The following is a 25,791-nucleotide window of genomic DNA, read 5'->3' as shown; positions in this document are numbered from 1 at the left end:
GAAATCATATCCTCCATACCCAGAGTGATCCTGGACCCGCAGCCTTCCACTGGATGCTCCAATATCCCCTGTCAGCATCTTAAAGATTGTTGTCTTTCCAGCTCCATTCACACCAAGCAAGCCAAAGCACTGGGAAAGGAAAGTCAAAATGTAAACATGCAGAAATATTGCTCTGAGATGGGTGCTCAGTGCACCTTGGCCCTTCTTTTTCCAGCCCTTGAGCAAGATGAATTGCCAGAGGAGCTCAGAGCATGCCAGTGTTATAATGGAGGTTGTTTATGGTGCAATATACTCCAGCTTATATTAGCACCATTTGTTTAATGTGGTGAAAAACCAAGGATATGTCTCCAGCAGAGTCAATCCTTTTACTGTGAGCTGCATTTCTGCAGGAGCTCAGGCCCAAATCCCCATTGGCTCATCTGTGCCAAGCCTCCCCTTGACAGGGACAGAGCTGCTCCTGGGAATGGGGTGAGTCAGGTTTGGCGCTGGTTAAAACCTTCATCAACACAAGGTTTTTGTCACATAGCATCACCAAAGAACTACCTTAAAAAGATGAAGAATTATCTCCCTGTAGTGTAGTTCCAGCATATCATGGTAAAATCCACATTTTATAGCTAAACTTGGATTTAGGCACTTGTGTGTTGCATCAGCCATCTCCATTGTGCTGATAATTACTGTTATTTTGCCATCATTAGCACAGAGCAGCTGATGTGGAAGCCCTCCTGTGCTGGGGATGCACAGCAACCCATGGCCCTTCCCCACCTTGGTCCATACAGGAACAGGAGCTGTGCACAGTCTGCACTGCAGGGCCACAGCTCCTGCTTACAGCTGGGGAATGGTGCCCTGAGTCCCACCAGCATCAGGGTGAATTTTGCTAGAAGTCAGAGACCTCAGTGGCAGTCCTGGCTTGTAAAAAAATCCTCAGCCATAAAGACATGCACAGTGTCCATGTGAGGATACTGTCCTTTCATCTCAGTGGGACCCAGGCCATTAAAATAAACCAGGTGCCAAGGATTAATTCCAACCTTCCCCACAAGTCAGGTGCACGGCCTGAGGTACAGTCTGGTCTCCAGTTTCCTCTGGATCTCAGAGGTGCTCTGTGTACTCCTGTCTTTTCACTTCTCACTGCACTGACATGACCAAAGAATGTTGCTTTCTTTGGAGCTAATTTTAGGTCCTGATTCATGAAAATGTGTGTTCAGCTGGAGTGATTTGTCTTCCCTTGATGGGAAAACACAAGCAGATAAGCCTGACTCACCATCTCCCATGCAGTTCAGGTGTCTAATTTCAGCTGGACACGTTCTGCTGTCATTATTTACCACCTGGTGATCCCCAGTGACCCCCCCCAAGACTGCACTGTACAAGCAGAGCATGCAGACATTTTGCTCTGAATATAGAGCTCCATCAATTCCATCCACTTTCCCTCCTTCTAGGGCCTCTAAACTGTCACTTGATATCCCAAATCTACCAGGAGCCTTCTGTGACCCCAAGAATCAATAAATGAGGCAAAGAAAGGAAGAGACCGGAACAACACAAACCATTACAGAAGATGGCAGTGACAGGGGAAGGTGCCTGCAGCCTTTCCCCTCACTCACCTCCCCAGCAGGGATGCCCAGGCTGATGTTCTTCACTGCTGTGATGCGTTTGTGAGGGAGGTGGTAGATCTTGGTGAGGTTCTGGAGCTGCACCACGTCGAAGTCCGCTTTGCCAGACTCCACCCGGCTCCTCTCAGCCTGGACATCGCCATCCTCCACGGCCGCAGGGGGCAGAAGGGAGGCTTTGCCATGGACTCTGTCAAACAGGAACCTGGGGAGGGCAGAGAGGGACTCAGCCTCAGGCACCAGCCGGGGTGGATCCCAGGGAGCCTCCCTGTGAAACCCCAGGACATGCACACAATACTCAGATATACAGTTTCTATTCTCTCCTGGTATTTGCTCCACCCAGTTCTCTTACTGCCTGTTTTTTCCTCCTATTTTTCAGCAAATATTCTGGGCTGGAGCAGGTCCTGCCTTGCTGGCAGCTCCCAATGCAGGAGACAGGGATGTTCTCACTCCTCTCTGTGTGCACCCAGGGCAGAGGAGATGGGGAGAGCCAAACAGAGGAGGCTGTCAGTGGAATGACAGCCCTCACCAACAGCTGAGTATCCACCCACCAAACCCAGGTTAATATTCTAACATTAACCTCAGTTAATATTAGAATATTAACCCTAGTTAACATTCTAATATTAACTGAGAGAAAACTCACTCCACATTCACAAATTGTCCTGGAAATTATGTCCTGCATAATTTCCAGTGATGGTGCAGGAACCCAGAATAAGACCACAGAGCTGTGGCTGTTCCCAGTGAGGCTCCAGATATTACTTAGTGTTTCTTTTATGGAAAATCCTTTCCTTAGGATTTTATCTCCTGAGAAGCTGAGAGGCCTCAGGAACAAAATGTAAACATTGATTATCTGCTGCTGTGGAATGCAACAGGTGGGTCTGTGATTGGTCTCATGTGGTTGTTTCTAATTAATGGCCAATCACAGTGAGCTGGCTTGGACAGAGAGTCTGAGCCACAAGTCTTTGTTATCATTCTTTCTTCTTCTATTCTTAGCTAGCCTTCTGATGAAATCCTTTCTTCTATTCTTTTAGTATAGTTTAAATATAATATATATCATAAAATAATAAATCAGCCTTCTGAAACATGGAGTCAGATCCTCATCTCTTCCCTCATCCTCCGACCCCTGTGAACACGGTCACAAGTTAGGACTTGGGCTCCAGATGTTACTTAGGACTGAGGCTGCAGATGTTACTTACTCCAGGACCTTGTTCCAGACTCTCTGGACCATCCTGTCGTGCACTGTGAGTCGAATGGCAAAGAACACAGTGCCCTGGATGAACATGGCCAGCAGCTTGGATGTGGTCTTGTCCAGCTCAAAGGTTTTGTCAGGGTAGTCCACTCCATAGGCTCTTAAGAAGCCCAGCAGTGCCTGATCCTGAGAGAGTTCAATCAAGCCATAGCCAAAGCAAAATTGTGGGAACAGGAGGAACACATGCCTTAAATTTTCAGCAAGATCATGCAAGCCCTGGAAAAGAAAAACAAAGAGCAGCACAGTCAGTCACTGCTTTTATTCATGGAATAAATTCATAGGTTTTACTGTGGGACTGAAGTGTAACAATTACACTGGGATTTGCCTGTGTCTCAGCAGAGATAAATTGAGAGCAAAGAGCTCTGCAGACAGCTCGTTTCACAGACACAAGGTCATAAAAGTCAACAGGCAGCTCTGAGGTTGTGATCACCCATAGTAAACAGCAGCCAGTTCCCAGCATGGTCCCTGCTGCTGCTCCAGCACCCTGAACCCACCATGAGCCAGAGCTGAGCCCTGCCACTGTGCCCCCCTAATCTGTCCAGCACAGCCTGCTGCCCTGGAGCATTGCCCTGGCTGTTTTCCTTGGACAAACATCTCCATAAAACAAAAGGTTTGGCTTTTCTAGACATAGAAGGGCTTTTCCAGCTAATTCACAGCAGAGCAGCCCAGTGCAGTCTCACAGTAAAGAACTCTGGTACATTTCTAGCAGAAGAAAGGATTAGGGCACAAAGCAAACTGGAGAGGCACTAAATTAGCATGGAAGGGAACTGACTCCCTGCCACTGGGGCACAGGGGGATGAATGGTGATCATAATTGCATATCCCTAAAATCCAAGGGGTTGCTGAATAAACTCTGTCCAGACAGAGAGAAAAATCCAACCCAGCTATTGTAATTGCTCTTCATAAAGAAAGAAATCTAAGTGTAAGATGTGCATTTTATCCCAGCCATTCCCAGGCAGATCTCAGGTTAAGAGAGGGCTTTACTTTAGGGAATCATCACTGTCTCTGGGTTGTTTTTCATCCTTGCAGGGAGAAGATGACTGCATTACAGACTGGAATGACAGACAGCTGGTGCTGGGTTAGCTGCAGCACATGTCAGACTCAGGGCAGGGACATTCAGCTGTCACTCCCCACAGCTCACGCTCAAGAACTCAGCAATGGTTTGAAGTGTCCATCAACAACTTCTTATCGAGCATCTCCACCACCTCCTGCCCTCCTTCTTCCATCACCAGGGTGGTTATAAAGAGAGTCCTCAGTTTTCTCCCTCTCTTTTCATGCTCTCCCCTCTGTCACCATCATTTCTTTCTTTGCTGGGGGTGCAGATTTACAGCCAAGCAAGATCCATATGTGACTCATGTCCTGTCTGTAGGGAAGCCCATGAAATCCTGTGGCTGTGTCCAGCTGCTACAGACCTGATCAAAGCCACCAAGCCCACAGGGACCCTCCTGCTGGCTCACCACAGGGTCAGGACCTGTGGGGCTCCTACCTGGTCCGTGGCCTTCTCCTGGGAGAGCAGGAACACAACAGAGTGAGTGATAATGGTGTTGATGCCAAAGAACAGGTTGACACAGACATAAACAATGAAGGCCATCCCTGTTTCCTTGAACAGCCCAGCCAGCAGGTACATCCAGGAAAATGATGCATATCTACAAATATCAACAGTGCAGAGAAAACCATGGTAACTCAAAGGCTACTTTGAAAACAAACCACTGAAGACATCAGACAACAAAATCATTGGATGGTTTGAGTTGGAAGAGAGCTTAAAGCCCATCCAGTTCCACCCCCTGCCACCAGATCAGGTTGCTCCAAGCCCTGTCCAACCCGGCTTTGAACACTCCCAGAGTTGGAACACAACAGTTCTGTTTTGGCATGTAATTACATTTCCACATGACAGAGCTTAAAGAAAGGAAAAATGCCTTTGTGTCTGTTAGGATTTGGAGAAAAGGTTTATGAGACATACTTTGAACATGGAACCCCACCTGAAAACAGAGATACTGGGCCTGGAGGATTCAAGTCTAAGTTTTCCAGAATTGTGCTACTGCTGTTTATTTTGCTCTGTGGTATTAAAATGCTCTTGAACTTTGCAAGAGGTCAGCAAGCATTTGCTTATAGCTTGGGCTGTTTCTGGGACCTTGGAGATTTCTATATCCTCATGTAGGGATTGCTTTGAATAAAGCAGGCATGACAACAATGCTTCACCTCCCTGCTCCTGAAAGGAGCAACTCAGTGACTGTTTGTGAAGGGCATATTGAAGAGAAAAGCCCACATATTCCCCCCTGGATCTCAGACTGCAGCAGTCTGCAAGAGCCAGTTCCTTACCCTGTGCAGTGATATTTAAATAACTAAGCTCCACACTTACCCAAAGAGCAACAGCAGAAGAAATACTGCCACTAAGTTACTGTTGTTGCAGAAAGCTGGGATCTGGAAGGCTGAAATAACTCCTACTGAGAGTCCAATAGGGACCATAAAAAGTACCTGCAAAATGATATTAAAAAGATGTTACTAGGACAACAGTTCTGAAACACCTTCCTGCAACCAAACAGAAGAAACAATGCCAGGACTGAATCTGGTCCCACAAATGCAGCTTGGTTTGGTTTTTCTAAGGGAATGGTTTTTCCAGGGAAGCCAAACACAGGTGGGCTCTCAATTCCCCCCAGATGAATTCCCACAAAGCCTTTTTGAATAGGCAAAGACTCAGCACTGAGGAGAGTGGGCAGAAAGTACCTTAAAAAAGATTGTGAATGAAAAATACCCCTCTGGGTTTTCTGTTAGCCTTGCAGTCACACCACTTCACTGTGCCCTGTAAATCTAGTCTTTATAGTGTTGAGTCAAGCCAGAGAGCTACCAAAAGTCTGCCTGGAGAGCTCCCTCTCCTCCCCAGCTCCGGGATTTGCAGAATTTACTGGCAGGGATTCACTGAGAAATACCAAGTTGCCGAGAGCGCTGCATTAGTTTCAGCCCGCTGAATACCGACTGTGCAAGGGCTCCGGGGATTTGGCCACAGGCTGATTTACAAATACGCAGGGCTGGAGGGAGGGCCCGGAGCGGGCAGGCAGGCACAGACCGGCTCCACCCTCCCTGCAGTGCACTGCCGAGCCAGCCTGGGGCCACGCTGCACTGGGACCCCCTCAATTCCTCCTGCAGGGCAGGGCATCCTTGTGCTGCTGCCCTGGGATCCCCTCCACTCCTCCTGCAGGGCAGGGCATCCTGTGCTGCTGCCCTGGGATCCCTTCCATTCCTCCTGGAGGCCAGGGCATCCTGTGCTGCTGCTCTGGGATCCCTTCCACTCCTCCTGCAGGGCAGGGCATCCTGTGCTGCTGCCCTGGGATCCCTTCCATTCCTCCTGCAGGGCAGGGCATCCTGTGCTGCTGCCCTGGGATCCCTTCCATTCCTCTTGGAGACCAGGGCATCCTGTGCTGCTGCCCTGGGATCCCTTCCATTCCTCTTGGAGACCAGGGCATCCTGTGCTGCTGCTCTGGGATCCCTTCCAGCCTCCTGCAGGGCAGGGCATCCTTGTGCTGCTGTCTTGGGACTCCCTCAATTCCTCCTGCAGGGCATCCTTGTGCTGCTACCTTGGGACCCCTTCCAGCCTCCTACAGGGCAGAGCATCCTTGTACTGCTGCCTTGGGATTCCTTCCATTCCTCCTGCAGGGCAGGGGATCCTTGTGCTGCTGCCATGGGACCCCCTCAATTCTTCCTGCAGGGCAGGGCATCCTTGTCCTGCTGCTTTGGGACCCACTTTATTCCTCCGAAGGCCAGGGCATCCTGTACTGCTGCCCTGGAATCCCTTCCATTCCTCCTGCAGGGCAGGGCATCCTTGTGCTGCTGTCCTGGGCTCCCTTTCATTCTTCCTGGAGGCCAGGGCATCCTGTGCTGCTGCCTTGGGATCCTCTCAATTCCTCCTGCAGGGCAGGGGATCCTTGTGCTGCTGCCTGCACTCATCAGCCCCTCCAGGCAGGCCCTTCTGGCTCACATTCCCCATGGGATTCCAGCCCTTGGCTCTCCCTGCACCAAAGAGGGTCAGTCACCCAAATGTCCTTGAGGATTTCCTGCTTTTGGGAAGCAATGGAACACTGGGATTTTAGGCACTTGCAGATGTGCCTCAGCAGCAGAAATGTGTGGGATAAGTGGAGCTGGTCACCACTGCAGCCCAGCTGGCAGTGCCAGGCTCAGGAGCTGAGCTTGGCTGTACTGTCCATTCCCTGTGTGAGGGTCTGACACCTGCACCACAGGGAATGCAGAACACACAAAGCCCTTCAGCCTACACACACTGCAAACATTTTTCCCCTTGGCCCAGCAATGCTTTCCAGCAGTGCCATGAGCCCTCTGCACCAGGAGGAAACAACTTCAGGGGAAACAAGGGCACATCTCTAGCAGGGAATAGTGCTGGGAGCTCAGCAAGGCACATCCTTGCAGCACTGTGAAAAAGAACTGCTCAGGTCCTGCAAGGCTGCATTTGTAGCTTTTCCTGGCTTAAAAACTTCATAACACAGACAGCATTCCAGCCAGAGGTGGGGTTTTGCCCAGCAGGGCTGTGTCAGCTGTTGCTGTGGGATCCCAGAGTGGCTGTAGCCCTGAGCCCCACAGCCTCACCCCAGACCTGTGGAGCCTGGCTGACAGCAGATCCAGCCCTGTAAGCTGTCAGAGCAGCACTGGGTGCTGGGATGGAAACCAGGCTGCAGCCTGCTCCCTGCTGCTCCTGTATAAATGTGCTGGGTGTTTTACACACACTCCAGAGAGCAGGAATGCCTTTGCTTGGCACAATCCAGTGCTGCAGTTCACATTTAATCCTCCCCAGTGCCTTGGAGAACAATTACTATACAACACTCTTGGTAGCAATAAGAAGAACTTTAAATAAAGAACTTTTTTCCCCTCATGGTGTGTAATGCTCCCCCTGGTGCATTTAGGAATGTGAATTATTTACCAGATCATAAACCAAGTTGGTCACCCAGTAGGTTGTCATCCCAATGCCTGAAATGTGCTGCAGCTGCTTGGCTTTGGTTTGGTGCTCCTTGACCATGTAGAGCACAAAGCTTGCTGTGGTGATGGAGTAGCCCACCAAAACAGACATGGACACTATGATGTCCAATAAGCTGTTCAGCCTGGGAAAAAAGGGGGAGAAACATGAATTTGGTGAGTGAAAGTGGCAGATTTCCCTCACTGTTGAGGCTCAGAAGGAATAAGGTCCTGATTCTGGGACAGATCTTTTGTAATCCTGGAATGGTTTGGGTTGGAAGGGTCCTCAAAGCTCATCCCATTCCACCCCCTGACAAGGGCAGGGACATCTTCCACTATCCCAGGCTGCTCCAAGCCCTGTCCAACCTGGCCTTGGACACTTCCAAGCATGGCCTCACCACCCTCAGAGAGAATTTCCTCCTTTCTTTGCTCCCTGTGCTGATGGCAATGATTTCCAGCAAAAGGGACTCACAGGACTGAGCTGGAGTGCTGGACCCCAGCATGGAGTGGAAGGGCCAAAAGGAAAATTATGTCACCATCATCATGATCATCATTATTATTTTGTTTGTTTGTTTATATGGCCAAACACCCAAATGTGTGAGGCTGTAACTGTGACCTCCAGACCTCCATGAGATCCTGCCAAAAAACCCCCACAGGAATCCCCAGCTCTGGTGGCAAGTAGGACACTATTCATGTATAGGGGGAATGAACACAAGTGAGAACAGTTTCATCACTTAGAGAAAGATATCCAATAATTTAGGCTGGTTTATGGTTTGCAATAAGTGGTTTGCTCCTTTTAAAGCTAAAAAAATTCAGGCATCAACCAAATGAATCTTCTTACATTACTTGTTCTTGACTCTGTCCTCCAGGATATGGGTGAGCTGATAGGAAAATACCTATGGGAGGGAAAACAGAAATTGAAAATGTGTCCAAATTAAAGCTTCCTTCAGCAGCTCCTGATATTGACAACAATATAGAAAACTGAGAGAAAAGAGACGAAAAGCAGATCAAAAGAGTGTTTCTGCTCTGTCATCTCTGTGTGATCTTGGGCAGGATTTTGAGCCTCCCCCTTTTCCCTGGATTTCACTTGGCTGCAAGCAGATCTGAAATTCAAACCTGGGCCCTGTTCCTCCAGCTGTGTGGCTGCCAGCCCCATTCCGTCCCCACACTCCAATCAGGCACTGTGGGGCTGATTGTGCATTCCAGCTCAGATCCTTCAGCATTGCCACCTTCCAAACTCATGGATGTGTTCTGCTTCAGAGCTGCTGTCTGCTGATCCCACCTTGTCCCATTTGTTCTTTTATCACCAGGAACAATCCCTTCCCTGCTGCCCACCTCCACAACTGCTACCTGCCTGTCATAGATGCCTTTCTCCATATGGGATCTCTGAAGGTGAGAGCAGAAACCCAGGCAAGCTACTTTTGCCCCTAGCGTGGCAGTGAGTTAATTCTGAACTGTTCTGTCTTAAAAAAAAAACAGAAAAAATAAAATAAAGAGTATTTTGATCAAAAAGTTACTAGCAAAAATTTAATTATCACACTGATAAGTCCCTGTGATGTTTTCCAAAAAACTAATCCATTAAAAATGGGTTTGTATCAGGCCCAAACTGCAACTGAGAAATTCTCTGAGAAATTCAAACTGCAAATGAGAAATTCAAACTGCAAATGAGAAATTCTCTGCTTATGTGCAGGTATCTTCAGATGAGGTTTAAGCACTCCTTCTCCTAGCCCAAAACTCACTAGTATTGCTCACCACAGTGCTTCTGCCTCGTCTGGAGGCATTTTGTGCCCACAAAAGCAAAAGGCAGAGCATGGAGGGGCTCTGGTGGGCCAGTCCCATCCTCCAGTTCAGGTCTCTGCCTTGGCCCCACCAGCAGGGCAGCCCAGTCTCTAAGGCTCCAGAGCCTGAGAAAGGGTTCCCAGGTTTATGTGCCTAAAAATGAGGCTCTCAATTCGTATTTTGACATCTAAAAAAATGCCTCAGGGAGTGCTGGGGGACCTCCAGCTGCTCTAAAATTCAGAGATTTTCTATACCATGCCACTTGGGGAATTTAAGCTCCTCACAGCCAGGTGGCAGACCTTAGGAATGATGTGATGAAGAATTTTTCTGGGTAATTTTCCCTAAGAATGGGCACTCTGACAGGGGGGACCAGAAGGAAGGAGCCTGAGGGTTTAGCTGACCAAATGCCATACTGAGCAAATGAATTTGAAAGGGAGGATTTAATCAGAAATTAATTTTGGTGGAAAAAAAAAAAACCAAACCTGACCAAACCTCAGTCTTGTCATCAGTGAGAGAAATGGGATTAAAATCCTGGACTGCTGATAAAGCCATACAAATAGCCAGGAAATGTTTCCCTTCTCCAAAAGGAGAGAGAGAAAGAAAGATACTGTCTGTCTAATCTATTAATACTTCACTATAAAGCCATTTTCCTTTACTGCAGCTTAGGCTAGAAGTCAACATTTCCATTTCAATGCTTCCTCCTTTTTTGTTAGCTGGGATTGAGAGAAGAGAAAGCACAATATACAGAAGTCAAAAGCTATTATGACTTGCTTAGTGACAGGGTAAAAAGCTTTTTATGTATTTTTTTTTTTAAATATACCCAGTCTAAGTCAAACCTCTAAAGGAGGACTGGCACCTTTTTCTGACTGCTGAAGTGACAACACACTTTTATCTGGCCATTTCAATGGCTCTTAAACCATCATTTATTTGTCACAACAACAACTCCATTGAGCTGCCAGGAGCACACCCCACAGAACGTGCCTTCAGTTGTGTTTCAGACTGGGTTTACTCCACCTCAGGGGAACCAGCCTCATCCACTCATTTTATTTCTCCCTTTCTCTGGCTTGGATGATTAGTGGGAAGCACAGAATTGTCTGTCTGGTCATTTACTACTAAGTATTTCTTTCCAAAAACACCTAAGCAGCAGGACAGATGGAACAAAACCTGCTGCTATTCTTTCCCCCTGAAAATTGCTGTTTTGCTGGTAGAAAACTTTCCCTGTGAGAACTTTCTGGCTGTTCACAAGAGCTTCCTGCCTTTGCTCTTTCCCAACACAGCATGTGTTGGGAATAGAGAGACAGAGCAAGGAGCTTCACTGCTTAATAATTCAGCTGCTCTGGGATGTTGCTGCTGCTGCTGGAAGTGCCTGGCTGGGGTCTCCCCTCTGGCAGCTCTGTGATGTGTGAGCTGAGGGCACACTGCAAAGCCCAGGGGGGACAGCCAGGACAAGGCTCTGTGTCATTCCCTGTGAGCTGAGCTGGCTGGGAGGGAGTCTCAGTCTCACTGGGAAGCACTGGGGGCCACTTGTGATCAGCATCTGCTGCTGGAATTCAGGGTGTCACACTCAAAGCTCCAGGCCAGGTGCTGGATCCATTACAGCTCAATTCAGACATGTCCTGTGAGCCAAGAGACACTGCCACCTGTGCCTGTGTCACCAGGGACAGCAGCCCTCTGAGGTGAGCAGGGCTGGGCCTGGCCAGGACGAGGCTGGAAGGGCACTGCTGCTCCAAGAAAGTCAATCAGGAGGGTGTTCTGCACTCAATTGCTGAGCAGAGCCCAGACATCTCTATGCAAGACAAATCTCTCTCTTGTCTCTGCACCCTGGCACTCTCTGGCGGCAGACACACCCACAGACAGGTTTGTGCCCACACTGCACATTGAAAGGTGCTAAACTGCAAAGGGAAAGGCAAAGTGTCCTGGTTTACCAGCAGGAATTTGGTTTGCTGCGGTGTGTTGTGGAGGAGAAACTATGAGGACCCCAAATGGGCCATCAGCTCTCCTTGGATTGGTGTAAGTCAGGTGTCAGAGGAAAAACACAGCTGGAAATTCTGTTTCTTCTTTAATCTCTCCCTCCCCACTCTCACTCAAACCCAAACACAGATGCCCACTCACCCTGGGCTGCTCTCAGCAGAAGGGTGACATATTCAAATTTCCTAATCTAATTTTCTAAAATTTCCTAATCCACCCCTGGAGATGACCTAGTGGAACTTTTCTGTGCACAACTGATGGGCACCTATCAAAGACAGACCTGGCAGTGGCACATGAGAGGCAATAAATCAATCAGGAACTGCTGCCATGTCTCAGATGAAGGGTTTTACGTAGGAGCTGGGGCTCCCTGTCCAGCTCCCCTGAGCCTCTAACACAAATGAGCTTTGTGATTTATTTATCCTCTTGAATTCTGTTTTGAAAGGAATTGCAGAACAGTGAATAAAGAAAAGGTCTCACTGAAGCCAAGGTAAGTGTTGGCATTGGTTTCAGCAGAAGCAGGATATCCCTCCAAAGGGGAGAAGTTATCTGCTCCTGTAAAGGGACACTTACCATATCTGGAAGTCTCATTTTTTGGCAAGTTGGCTCGAAGAATGAAGTTGTTCAAGCTGTTGAGATAGGCTGGGAGGCTGTGATAACCCTCAGGATTGTACCACACCTGCACACAATTGAGAAATTGAAACAATTTGGGAGTTATTACTGACAACATGTTGGTTTGTCCTGCTTCACTTGTGCAAACTACCTCAAATTTTAGCCCTGGTGTTTTACAACATTTTCACTGAGCTGAACCAGAGAAATGGGCATATCAGAATGCACCAGCCAGCCCTTGTTATGGTACATACATCCCCTCATGAGATAAAAGTGTTACTAATTGATCTTTTCACCTCTGTATAATAAAATTATGACAGCAGAAAAATTGCCTCCTGCTAGCAAGAGAAGTGAAACCAATAAAGAAGAATGGGGAGAGAAAAGAAAATGAACTGCAAGTCATCTTTGTCATGCCAAGCTGCAGATTTCAGAGGGTTTTGCCTTTTTTTCTGGAATATCCATGAACTTGGCATTCCTTCTCCCGAGTCCCACCCTTCCCATGCCAGGATGAGCAGGTGGGGGTTGGTTACCTTAGTCAGTGTTCTGTTGGGGGGCACTGGCTTGATGTCAAACCGCAGATCTGGTGTCAAAGGCAGCCCAAAGCTCCAGCCACCATACCTGAGTGAAAACCAGAGGGAAATGCATCACTGCCCTCATCCCAAAGCTCTGATTGCCTTGGATGGGCCATGCCTACATGTCACTGCCCCCTGACTTCAGAGAGCTTATCCCAGTGAGGAGCCAAGCCACCTCTCCCCTGGGAGCCTTTCTTTGGGGGGTAAAAGCCCCCAGAAGCTTGGCAAACTTGTCACAAAGGTGCTGAAAGCCTCCCTTTGAGGCAGATCCTGGAGCCCAGTGGACTCCTGAGCTGTGTGCCTGCCACTCTGGAGTGAGATGCTGCTTCTGACCCAGGAGATGAGCAGCTCAGTTTGTCAGTGGCAGATGGACACATTTCCTGCCAGCCTCAGTGGCAGGTGACCTCTGCCCCAAGAGCCACCCCACAGCACAAGGAAATGCTCAGGCTCTGCTCTCACTGCAATGGATGCACTCCTCTAAGTGAAGCTCTCACTGAGACTCTTCAGAGAGTCAAATCTGGAGGAAAATCTCTCCCCAGGGTTTACTTCATGACAGGCTGTATCAGATTTTCCTCTTTTTAAAGATTTGAGTCAGACAAAAAAGGCTTGTCTGCAGATGCAGCCCCAACATGCCAACTGATTGACACATTATCCCCAGGCTATGATCTGCTGTGTCAAGCAGAACACTTGCATGAGCCTTTACCTTTTTTATTTTATTTTTTACCTTTTTAATTTTATTTTTATTTTTTATTTTATTTTATTTCTTTTTTATCTTTTTTTTTCTTTTTTTTTTTTCTAATTTTTTTATTTTATCCATGATTGCAGGGCACTTCAGCTTCTTTCAGCAGACTCCAAACCCCCACTGCCCTGCCACCTCTTCATGCAGAGGGGATGTGGGATGTCCTGCCTTGCTCCCAGTGCCTTTCAGCACAGAGAGAGGGGTTTGTACCTTTTCTGCAGGAAATCTTTGGTGGTTGCCAGGATGTAGCTCTCCACATTGTGCCCTGTCACATTGTAAAGGGTCCGTGTGGAGAAGGTCCTTCTGTGAGGGGGAGTGTAGTTTGTCTGTGGACAAGTCTGAGGGGAGACAAACAAAGAAAAAACTTCAGTGTTTGTGTTTTAACTAAAAACCACCACAATAGGACAAGACTGAGAGCCTGCCATGGCAGCATTTCTGCTCCTTCCCAAGCCAGGGTGCAGGGACACACAGCACACATCCCTGCACACTGTCCCCAACATTCAGGGAGCTGCTTAAAAACAACCTCTGCTTAAATCTACCCTTCAGCTCTCCTGGCATCAGTGGGACCTTGAAACGTGCTTCATGCTTTGGAGGAAGATTTTGGCTGAATTAAAGCTGATCCCACTTAGCAGAGTGACTGCACAGACAACTGCAGAAGGCAAAACAACTCACAGAGCAGAAAACTCTGTGGTGGCCTCAAACTCTCAACTTCCATTTCTCAGAAGCTACACTCTACATTTCTGCTTTACTGTCAGTCACTGCAAATGTTTTCCTGGGCTTCAGAGAAACCTTGAATTAGTCCTGAATATATAATTTCACATGCTGAGGGCCAAAGTCACATCAGTGTTTCATGAGGTTGAAGTGTCCTCCCAGACAGCATGTTGGCTTCTTCCTTCAGCTCATCCATAACAAAAGCCCTGGACTCCCCCATTGTGCATCTGTTCATCTGAATACACAAAATAGCTTCCTCCATGCTGAGGAACACCTGCCTGTGCCTGCTAGAGGTGAGAATCAGCTTTGAACATTATCCCAACTTGCTGGAGAAATTATGCCAATACTTTTAATGATGTGAAATTAGGTGTATGTCCAGAAAACTGCACAAAATAGCTGCTGCATTTTAAAGAATGACTAGAAATGTTCAGCTAAGTACATCCTTTATGTTAAAAGGCATCACATGGTGCCATGAGTTTATCTGCTATGGCAAAAAGCTGAGGACTGGTGAGCAGCACTAGAGGGAGGAGAGCTCAACCCCAAACTAAACTAAAATTGTAACATCCTTGGGGCAGGATCTGCTTTTTCCCCATGTGCATGCAAATCCCAGCAGTGCCCATATCTGGCTCTCTAGGTACCACTGTAATGCAAATTATTATTATTAATATTAATATTAATTTTTAGAACAAGGAGCAGATCTAGACTTTGCATAAAGTTAAATTCTGAGGAGCAAGCAGCAAAAGTAGCTGTGATTTTATATAGTGACAGTGCTGGTATAAGATGAAATCTTCCTCTTGAACACATGCTCCCCTCTGTCAAAAGGGACAATCATACAACACTCAAAAACACCATTAAACCTTTTCCCAGGGATGTTAGGGTGTGAATATTCTGAGGATGCTGTCTCCTTTCCTGTCCCCAAACTGGTGCAGACAGTGGTTATCCAGTGTGTAAATTCAACAAGGCCAAAGAGAGACAGGAGGGATTGGAATGCTGAGCCCCAGCCATAAAACCCCTCCCAACAAACAAGGTCCCCAATTATCCCCCAAGCCCCTTCACTTCTGGGTTTATCCAAGTTACCTGGATGCCATCTGTGCAGTTGCAGGCAGAATATTTAGTTCTCTGGTTTCCACTGGTAATCCACTGGCCAAGCTTGTCCTCTGTTAAGCACTGCCTGAAAAGGAACACATTTTCCTCTGAGGCTCTCTGGGCTCAGGTGTGCAAACGAAGCTAATTGCTGTCATGTTTAATGACAGCAAGGCTGGCAGTTGGGCAGCTCCAGCAGAAATGCAGAGCTTCCTGTCAGCTCTGGGTGGTCCAGGGAATCCCCAGCCTGCTGCTGCCTCCTGTGCCCCTTGGCAGAGAGCCCTCCCTGTGCCTGGATTCGCTCAGCTATCAGATGGAATCCAGGCATCACTTCATTCCTACAGTAGGCACTGCAAGGAATGGGCACTCAGAGGCCAAAAGCATCTGAAACCTGTCCAGAAATAAGGGCTATTGTTGTGGCAATCCCTGGGCAATTCTGTGATGGGTTGTATTGCCTGGGCAGTCACTGCAAACAGGGTAAATATTTGCCTGCATGACCATTCAAGTCTGCCCAGGACTTTACCATCCTGAGAATTTATCTGCAAAGCCCAAAACAAACCAGCCCTCATGGCACAGCTTCTAGATAGAGGTAACAAACCCTGTGCTGAGGACTTGCTGCGTGGGCTCATGTTATAATTGGAATTATTGGGGCGGCAAGGACCACTTCTCAGAGAGGAGAATTGCTCATTTTCCTCCTGGCATCCTGCCACCACCAAAGCTGCTTCCTTATCACTCCTCATAATGCAGGAGTCCAATGCATGAGGATTCTGCCCATGATCAAAGATGGTTATTAAGGTCTAATGGCTAATAGTGTCATGCCAATTCTCTTGCAGGTTTGGAGTTTAAGTGGAAAAAACCCCAATACTTACGAATTGCTTTCGTTCATGCACGTGTTATCCGTCCCAGGGAAAGCCAGCATCGAAGAAACTAAAGCAGCTGTGGTTTCATTAAAATTCCTAAGAATTAACAAAGAAAAATAGAAAACAGGAGAAGGTTCAAAGAATTTCCACTGCCACTGTGTAGAGGAAAACTGTGCTTGAATGAAACAGATTTAAGGTGTTGAATAATTGAGTATTTGTGGAAGCAGCTCTGAAGGACACGCAGTACGTGAGGACAGTCACACAGCTTTAAAAGGAGCCCTCATCACCTCAGCCACTCCAGGGATTTGCTGCCTCTAGATCCAAGCAAGATACTTTTGGACAATCAAATTTCTCTTTATGGGGAAAAAAAAAAATCTCCTGCAATTTCCAGGCACTGCTTGCAGCCCTGACTCAATCAGGTCTCTCATCCATGACATCCACTTGGTTCACACCATTCAAGAAGATTGTCCTTGGTTCTGTCCCTGCTCTCTAGCAATGATCCAAAAGGAGAAGCAGGGAACATTAGGAACAGAGGACTCAGGCATGCAACTCTGGCTCATTCCCCCATCTAGCAGGACTGAAGTGGAAAGGTGTGAGGAATCCTGGGAAGAACACCTAGAGCAGATGGCTTTAGAGCTGAATTTTGTATTTCTGACTTAGAGCTGAGAACTACTGGAGAAGGAAAGAGGTGCACAGCATGAAAGCCAAATGATTCCAATCATAGTTGTTTTGGTAACAGGATTTTTAAGGAGAATGACATAATTCAGTGGTGGCATCCTAACAACCCTGGAAAAGCACATGCTCTTCCAATTGCCTGAGTGCCATGGACCAGCAGGGCCTGACCAGGAAAGAACATCCTCTGCTAACAGAGAGGAAGGAAATGCTCACAAGATGGATAGAATTTGATCTCAAAATTGTAATGTTGGAGGCAACTGATCTGGGTACTTCATTTCACACTGGGAGAGGAGCATGTATGTATACATTAAGAAAAACTCTGTGGCTGCTATAAGGCTGAAAGACTCCAATGGGAAACACCAAGAACATTTCTCAGAATCACAGAATCACAGAATCACAGAAGTTCAAGACTGGAAGAGACCTATAAGATCATCAAGTCCAGTCGATGTTCTAACTGTACACTAGATCATGGCAGCAAGTGCCACATCCAGTCTTTTTTTGAATTCTTCAAGGGATGATGACTCCACCACCTCACTGGGTAAATGATTCCAGTATCTGACCACTCTTACTGTGAAATATTTGCTTCTTAATTCTAACTTACATCTCACTTGACGCAACTTGAGACTGTGTCCTCTTGTTCTATCTGTTATCGCCCGGAGAAAGAGACCGACCCCCAGCTCACCACAGCCACCCTTCAGGAAGTTGTAGAGAGCGATGAGGTCACCCCTTAGTCTCCTTTTCTCCAGGCTGAACAACCCCAGCTCCCTCAGTCGCTCTTCGTATGGCTTGTGTTCCAAGCCCCTTATTAGTCTCGTTGCCCTCCTCTGGACACGCTCAAGTAACTCAACGTCCCTCCTAAAGTGAGGGGCCCAGAACTGGATACAGTACTCCAAGTGAGGCCTCACCAGTGCCGAGTACAGGGGAAGAATGACCTCTCTGCTCCTGCTGGCCACTCCATTTCTGATACTGGCCAGGATGGCATTGGCCCTCTTGGCTACCTGGGCACATTGCTGGCTCATATTTAATCGACTGTCAACCAGCACCCCCAGGTCCCTTTCCACCTGGGCACTATCCAGCCATTCCGTCCCCAGCTTATATCGGTACAGGGGGTTATTGTGGCCGAAGTGCAATACTCGGCACTTGGACTTATTGAACTTCATCCCGTTTGATTCTGCCCATGCATCTGACCTTTCCAAATCTCTCTGGAGAGCCCTACACCCCTCAAGCAGATCTACACTCTTTCCCAATTTAGTGTCATCAGCGAATTTACTAATAAAAGACTCTAAGCCCTCATCCATATCATCAATAAAAATGTTGAACAAAACTGGCCCCAACACAGACCCCTGAGGGACACCACTGGGGACTGGTCGCCAGCTGGATGTGACACCATTCACCACCACTCTCTGGGCCCGGCCATCCAGCCAGTTCTGAACCCAGCAAAGGGTATTCCTATCCAGACCACGGCCAGCGAGTTTGTCCAGGAGTATGCTATGGGAAACAGTGTCGAAGGCCTTGCTGAAATCCAGAAAAACAACATCTACAGCCTATTCTCAGATATTTCATAGTTAAATCCAAATCAGAGGTTGTTTTTTCTGAAGCTTTCTGGTTTGAGCCAAGCCATGTCCTCAGAGATCCCTTGGGAACAGGGTTTCTCTGTGTGTGTTGTCTGCACAGCATAACCACGTGTCCTATGTGTAGGACACTGGCTGTGCTCAGAAATAACCCTGAAGAGCTCATTCTGAACTGATGTCTCTGGTTTTTGCTTTTATATTTTTCAGATTATGTTTAAGTGTGCTTAAGTGTGCTTTTAAGTGTGTAGGTCTGAGCTTTATATAAAGGGATGATGAGCTCTCTTCACAGAGTAGGGAGATAAAACAATTCCTTCTCTAGCTGGGGACCAAGGACAAATGATCCAAATCTCAGGCCCAAGAGCACAAACAACAGTGTACTGAAAGAGAAAAAAAAGCAGGATGGGACTTCATAACCTAAAGCTGTAATTGGACAATTAACTCCAATCTGCAAATGGAGCAGAACTTATAAAAGTGAGAGACCCTGTGATCGGTTGTCTATTTTGTGACCATTTTGGGTCCATCTTGGGTGTAGCCCTGGCTGGGCCCTTGTGCTGCCCAAGGTGGATCCATTGAGCCCTTTTAATAAATTTCTACTTTATCCTTCAACTCTTTAATTCTTTGGTCTCTGTTCTAGGTCAGCCTTCACAAGGCCTCACAAGGTCCCGAGGAGCAGCACTCACCCAAAGAAGTCCACCTGGTCAGCTGTGCCATACAGGGAGGGGGACAGAGGCAGCTCAGGGTACTCGGTCTCCTTGGTCCTCAGTGTCCCCAGGCCCATGGCAGCCATCACAAAGAGCACGGGGAGGATGACCTGGGCGATGAAGCCGCGCACGTCCCGCCGGGTGTGGTGGAACCGCTTGATGAACAGCGCTGAGGTTCTCTTCAGCAGCAGCGGCAAACCCCGCAGGCTCTTGGACCTGATCAGCAGCTGGTCTGGGCACAAAGGATGGCACTGGGTCATGGCTCTGCATTTGTGCAGTGCAGGGAGGTGATGGGGAGATGGGACCTGATCAGCAGCTGGTCTGGGCACAAAGGATGGCACTGGGTCATGGCTCAGTGTTTGTGCAAGGCAGGGAGGTGGTGGGTAGAGCACTCTGGGAGGGTGTTTCACTTCCTGTACACTTTTACAGATAGCAAATCCAAACTACTAAGGTGGACCAAACACAGGATCAGGTGTGGGACAGGGCTCCAGTCATAAGCTCATGTAACACCAGTATTTTGTTAAATTTCAGATGTGTACATGTAGTGACCTTCAGTGTGAGACCTTGCAAGAGGAACACAGGCTTCCAGATGAAAAAGGTTATCTACATCCAACCTACTCACTCCAACTTTCAGGCCAAACATATTTTTCTTTTAGATTTGCAAGCTGAAATTTTTCATAATTTAAAAAGCAGGTCCTCAGAAAAATAACAGAATTAATTCTGAAATAAGAAAATAAGCACAAGCCACTAGGCCTCTTGCATGGACAGGTTTTGTGGTATACTAAAAACAGAGCCAAATCCTGTACCAGCTATTCTTCTCTATGAAATATTAACCTGTATAATACACCATGAAGCAAATCCTTCTCAGCCTTCTTTAAGGGTGAAACAAAACACTTTTCTACTTGAGTGACTGTTTACAGTAACATTTATAGTGCAGGTCAGCTTTGAGAAGGACAAAAATACCTCTGTGTTGTCCCTTGGATGCCTTCCTGACTATAAATGGTATATTTATAAGTACAAAACAGTGCTTCTAACCCAAGGTATGTCTCATTTTTGGGTTGTGCCACCTTTAGGAGGTCTCAGACCCCCAGGGATAGTGGTGTAGCTTGGTTCTCTTCTGAATTTACCCCACTGTCTGCTCCCTTAGGCCCCTTTACTAAACTGCAATGTCTGGGGCACAGCAAAAAGCATCAAGGAGGACCCAGCTCAGAGCTGTGCTGCTTTTCCAACAGACTAAAGAATTTCCATGAAGTTTCTTTCCAATTCTACTAGTTATGGGGAAATAATCCTCTACATCTATTACAGCAATTACTTTCAGAGGTACACATTTACTCTTTCACCCACATGCTATATTGATTAGATTAAAACCTGGATCAATGTAAAGGAAGGCAGATGCAAACAAAACCCCTTTAGTAATTTATCCTGTGATTCAGACTATTCCAAAGCCGGGGATCTAAAGGACTGATGAGTGCTGTACTTCCAGTGATTTATAAGTTTTGTGATTCCTGGCTGGGTGAAATGTGGCTTTCAACAAAGAAAGAAGACAGGGAGCTCAAATCAGTCCATCTGTCAGTGTTTGCATCTGCAGTAAATCTGGAATAAACCCTGTAGGAGACTGAGTACCATCTCTTTCTGTGAAGGTGTCTGTGCTCACAGACATTTCGTCACCACCAGTGTGACCACTGACTCCAGGCAGCTGATGGGGCAGCACAGCATCTTCTTGCTGGTCCTTCACCAGCTCTTTTGTCAGATTCAGGAACACCTATGGAGCAAGAAAATATGAAGGGAAATTTGCCCAAATGACTCCATTTACCAAAACAATTACCAGAACCCACTCTCCTGCGTTGTAGCTGTAGTTGGTGCAGCAGTTATGTACAAGAATCCTCTTTCTCTTCCCTTTGTGCTCAGTGAGAGAAATTAACTTTTTTTTTTTCCCATATACTCCTGTCTCTGTTCTCCTGCAGCAGTGGAAAGTCAAACCTGTTTCCCTGGGATATTCACCCTCTAGCTCCTGACAATCCCACTACCTCCATGCTGGGAGTGTGCAGTCATGGCACATGGGACATGATGTACACCTGATTCTTGCTGCTTTAGGAAAACATCTCAAAAGAAACTAAGAAATTCTGAGCAGGAAGGTAACAATCTCCCTCCTTCCCCTCTGCAAGACATGGGTCATCACTGCTCATCACTGCTCATCATTTACTTTTTATTTCTGATGCAATTAAATGTGTTTATTTGACCAGAGATTTCCCACGGGCAGAAAGGTGCCTGTGTTTATTTCTCCTCAGTCAAACTCCAGAGCCTCATTTTCTGGGTAAAACATCAAAAGGCTGTCACAGCCAGGTGAGACAGTGCATTAGTATATATATAGATTTATAGATGCATCCACACACTCGTGTACCTCAGTGTAACCCCTTCCTCCCTGCCTGAAACCCTCATGGAATTCCTAACATGCCCAGAGAGCAGAGCCACACAGTGCTGTGAAATGAATCTCCATGACATTCCAGCAAATCCAGCAGCTCCTGAGCTCATACCTCTTCCACAGTTGTGTTGGAAATCCCGTAGCAACCCAGGTGGAGATCATTCAAGCTGGTGTCCAGGGCTCTGAGGAGGGCCTGGTAGGCTCCTGACACCGTGGACATGAAGGGGGGAAGCACATAGACCAGCTCTCCACCAATATCCTCCTTGAGATAAGCCTCTGGGAGATAGGACTGGATCAAGGAGGTCACTGCTGTGGTGTCACATTCCTCTATCATGTTCTGAAAAAAGAGGAAAACACTCTGGTCACTGAGAAGGTTGCAAGGTCAACCTTTCTCCTGCAGGATGTAGCCCAAATCCTGTCCCAGAGCATAATGGATAAGTGATCTCAGTCCAGCTATCCAACAGGATAAATATCAAAAGAAGATGAAAGTGGGTAATTTCTGGCCCTTGAAAAAGGGATGTGTGACAGTCTCCCATCTTGGTCCATCCATAACCTCAGCAGGTTGGGCTGAATCAACTACTTTGCAGTGCTAAAGGTTTGTAGTACAAAAGAGAAAAAGCCTGGCCAGCAGAGACCTTAACGTGGCTGCCAGCACAAACTCACTCTTTTTCCCATGGGAAACAGGGCTTGCTTATGGGACTATTTTTACTTTCTCTGTCTCCAGTGCCAGCAGTCTGGAAGAGGGGCTGGTATCTCATGGTGCTGGGGCTACCAACAGCACTGTAATAAATGCTAGCAAGAGTTCCCCACTCCTTGCAAGTAGAACTCTTTGCCCAAGCCAGACACTATGGATGGGCTCTTTCCATCTGCTTTATTCCTCACATTCTGCAGCCTTGCCTTCAACCTTCAAGGAGACCCTGTTCTTTTTCACCAAAGCAGAGCCCTGCCATTGCTGTTTTCACAAGGCATGGAGATCACTCAGCTCCTGCCCATACATCCCTCCACCAGCCCTGATGACTCCCTTGGAGACAGAGCTGCCAGGAGCTCTGGGATCAGCTCAGACACAAACCTTCTTTTTGGTGAGGGTCAGGTGGTAGCCATCCCCAAAGGTTTCCTTCAGGTAGAAAGGTGAGCCACAGCATTTGAGCCCTCCATGCTCTAGGAAGGCAATCCGGTCACTCAGCACTTCTGCTTCATCCAGGTGATGTGTGGAGAGAATGATGGTTCTGCCTGGAAAACAAAGTCACCACAGAATGGACACCTGGTTTTATGGCAAAACTGGATTTTAGAAGGGTTTGGGTTATTTTCTTTTCTTCCTCAAAGATTTCTGTATTTCCCTACACAATGATATTATCATTATAATTGCAGGGGTTCCAGAGCTTCCCCTTGCTCTGGATCAGCCCATGGCAAGTAAATCCACATTATTAAACCAACACAATGAAAGTTAATAGCAATTTTATTTTATCACATTCTGGTCAGATCTGCCCTTATCTCAACAGTGAGACAGCCGAAAGCCTCACTGGATGAGGGAACACAGAGTATCAGGTGAAAATCAACTGCATTTTTTGGTAGTTATTATTGAAATTGAATGAAAGGCAACAAGAGAGACAAATTTTACACTATTGTAAGCTGTGTTCTATGGTGAAGTTATTTTTTAAATGACACTGAATTTCAGAAACCAACCAGGATGGACCCTCCAGAATTGCAAAATCCCAGTCTCCCAAATTTTTTTCTCTCTGGCCTCCAAAACCCACAATTCAAATCCACTGGTACCATCTTTGTAAAATGACACAAATCACCTTTGTCCCTCTTTGGAGGGCAACATCATCTCTCCTCAAAGTACCTTTCTTATTCTTGGAGATTATTTCCCAAATACTCCTCCGGGAGCACGGATCCACGCCCGTGGTTGGCTCATCCAGGATCACCACCCTGGATCCCCCCAGCAGAGCAATGGCTATGGATAACTTCCTCTTCATCCCTCCTGACAGGGTGCCAGCCAGCTTGTGTCGATGGCTGTACAGCCCAGTCTCCTTCAAAGTCCTGCAAAACAGAGGGAAAACTCCCAAAAGTTGTCCTTCAAGCAGGGAATCTGAAAATACCTGAAAAAACTGTAACTGGAAATGAAATCGTGCTCTGCTGAGTGGTCACAGTGTAGAGTCACCCTGCAGCTCAGTCATTGGGATTTTCATTTAAAACATTTTTGAGGATGTTTTCAAAGTTTTCATCTGACAAGTCAAGGTTAAAGGCTCAACCCCATCAACTGAGACACCAAGATCCAAAGTCCCTGGGATGTTCTGGCTGCTTCATTTCTCTGCAGAACCAATAAAGCCAACATCATCTTTCTGACTGGTTGATTAAATCTCTTCCCAGGGCAAACTGTAAAGCAGCAAGGAGTAGCCCCTTAGGCCTATAAATTCATCTCCAAATAATTGCCACAGCAGCCTGTAAACCCCCTGGAGAAGAGATACTGTTTTCTTACAGCACAGGTATCAATATATTCCTCTAGTCAGAGCAAGGCACCATTTGAACCCTAAGCTGGAGCTGCAACAAGACCTCCAATCCACCATTTTGAGCTTTGCAGGGGCACTGGCACCACCACACAACTATTTTGACAGCCCTCTCTCCCTCCTCCCCCCCATTCCTGCTACTTTTCTACCTCTTCACTTCTTGGTAGAGCTCTTGCTTGCTGCAGTGAGGGACTTTGATGTAGCCATAGAGCAGCAGGTGCTCCTTGGTGGTGAGGTAGTTGAAGAGCACGTTGTGCTGCATGCACACCCCCATGTTCTTCCTGATCACCTCCTGGTCAGTCCTGATGTCTTTGCCATACACAAAGATTGTGCCTGATGATGTAGGGAACAACCCAGTCAAAATAGATCTGAAGGAAAATGAAATAGAAAGGGGAAGTTAGAAAAAGGAGGAAGCCATGGGTAATTTTTTTCACGTGGCCTTGGAGCTGTCACCACTTCCAAGGTTTTTTTGTGTCCCCTCCCATTCCTTCCAGCCAGACACCACTGCCCACTGTGTGCCAGGTTCTGGCAGAGCAGAGGCAAATTAACATCCATGGACATCCTTGTTCCCCTCTGTGGGATTGCAGGGCCAAGCTCCAAGCTCACCCTGGCTACTCCTCCCCTCTGCTTTTACCTGCTGCAGCCTCCCTCTCCCTAGCTCAGACCCATATCCCCCACACCCAGGAATGCCCTTGACTTCCAGTTTAGTTACTGGGAATTCCCAGAATGCAGTGACTCCTTGTTCTCTGAGGATTGCCTGGAGTGCCCACAGGGCCTCATATTGTAACCACAGCTGGGACTTGAAAACCTCCTCTTCATCTGCCTAATCCCAGCAGAGCATGCAGACCTGATTTCACTGCCATTATTCATGAGAAATGGGAGAGGACTTCTCCATGAGACACCTCACAGTGGGCAGCACTTTCATCTACTTCAAGCAAATAATCACCCACCAAGCAGGAGCTGAGTCAAACTCCCTCTGCTCAGAATAACTACTTGCACATTACAGCTCATTTTTGGTGCTGTCCTGCAGGGACTAAAGGGAGAAGATGCATCTCAGACCACCCTTCACCTTCACAGAGTTTTTCTTCTCTCCTGAGACTTTAAACCATCATTTAAAAGCAGTAATTTGTGACCTTATTCAGGATTTGAAGCCTCTGCTAAGTTTCAGGAAGGTTTTATACTTTTCTGCATATCACCTTTGCTACACTTTGCAAACAGAATATGAGGTGAATTGATAATAAGCTGAGGTGAAGCACACATCTGTCTTACTGATTTTGGCTCTTCTGAGGCTTCTATTTATCAGCTTAATGTTCCTTTCAGAGATATGCACATATATATCAGTAGAGAAATCAAGTTCTACAGGTCTGTTTTAGTGCTGTTATCTAACAAGTCAAATAATAATTTATAAACAGCAAGGCTGAAAGGCCAATGCATTAATCCCCTGCCATTCCAGCCCAGCCAACACATGCCTCTGTACAGCTGAAGTGTATCTTTATTAAGTTTTCTTGCTGGCATCACTTCAGCTTTGGTGTGTGCATGAGCTCCCCACAGGTTCCAGAACAACCTAACCCCAGGCCATGGAACAAAACCCCTGAACAGCTGCTGTGCTGTGTATCCCAGCTATCTCAGCAGATTAAAAAGCATGTTCCTAAGCAGGAAAGGACCTGTTAGAACCTAAAGAATTCTAACAGATGAAGGAACTCCTGAGGTCATCCATGAGCAAGGTGAAACTACAGGAGGGATTTGGCCTAGTGAAGCACCTTCCTCAGTCTCCCACTGCTGCACTTGCCCT

General features: G+C 47.1%; 1 protein-coding gene across 2 annotated transcripts in view; it reads right to left on the bottom strand.

Moving 5' to 3' along the window:
* Positions 1 to 25,791, bottom strand: part of ABCA12 (ATP binding cassette subfamily A member 12) — an 81,130-nt gene that overhangs the window by 5,890 nt on the left and 49,449 nt on the right. For both annotated transcript variants that reach the window (XM_059475923.1, XM_059475924.1), the window contains 18 exons: positions 24,149 to 24,367; positions 23,336 to 23,532; positions 22,562 to 22,722; positions 21,605 to 21,829; positions 20,694 to 20,832; positions 19,050 to 19,302; positions 16,133 to 16,219; positions 15,258 to 15,351; positions 13,680 to 13,807; positions 12,689 to 12,776; positions 12,123 to 12,228; positions 8,647 to 8,701; positions 7,774 to 7,951; positions 5,209 to 5,324; positions 4,336 to 4,495; positions 2,798 to 3,066; positions 1,596 to 1,806; positions 20 to 129 (listed from right to left, as the gene is read on the bottom strand). In XM_059475923.1, the coding sequence (XP_059331906.1) occupies positions 20 to 129; positions 1,596 to 1,806; positions 2,798 to 3,066; positions 4,336 to 4,495; positions 5,209 to 5,324; positions 7,774 to 7,951; positions 8,647 to 8,701; positions 12,123 to 12,228; positions 12,689 to 12,776; positions 13,680 to 13,807; positions 15,258 to 15,351; positions 16,133 to 16,219; positions 19,050 to 19,302; positions 20,694 to 20,832; positions 21,605 to 21,829; positions 22,562 to 22,722; positions 23,336 to 23,532; positions 24,149 to 24,367 (2,796 nt within the window). The remainder of the gene's footprint in view (positions 1 to 19; positions 130 to 1,595; positions 1,807 to 2,797; positions 3,067 to 4,335; positions 4,496 to 5,208; positions 5,325 to 7,773; positions 7,952 to 8,646; positions 8,702 to 12,122; positions 12,229 to 12,688; positions 12,777 to 13,679; positions 13,808 to 15,257; positions 15,352 to 16,132; positions 16,220 to 19,049; positions 19,303 to 20,693; positions 20,833 to 21,604; positions 21,830 to 22,561; positions 22,723 to 23,335; positions 23,533 to 24,148; positions 24,368 to 25,791) is intronic.

The sequence above is a fragment of the Ammospiza nelsoni genome, chromosome 7 (assembly GCF_027579445.1).
Source record: "Ammospiza nelsoni isolate bAmmNel1 chromosome 7, bAmmNel1.pri, whole genome shotgun sequence".
NCBI classification, from domain to species: Eukaryota; Metazoa; Chordata; class Aves; order Passeriformes; family Passerellidae; genus Ammospiza; species Ammospiza nelsoni.
The sequence above is the reverse complement of the archived record's forward strand: the minus strand, read 5'-3'. Positions and strand labels throughout refer to the sequence as shown.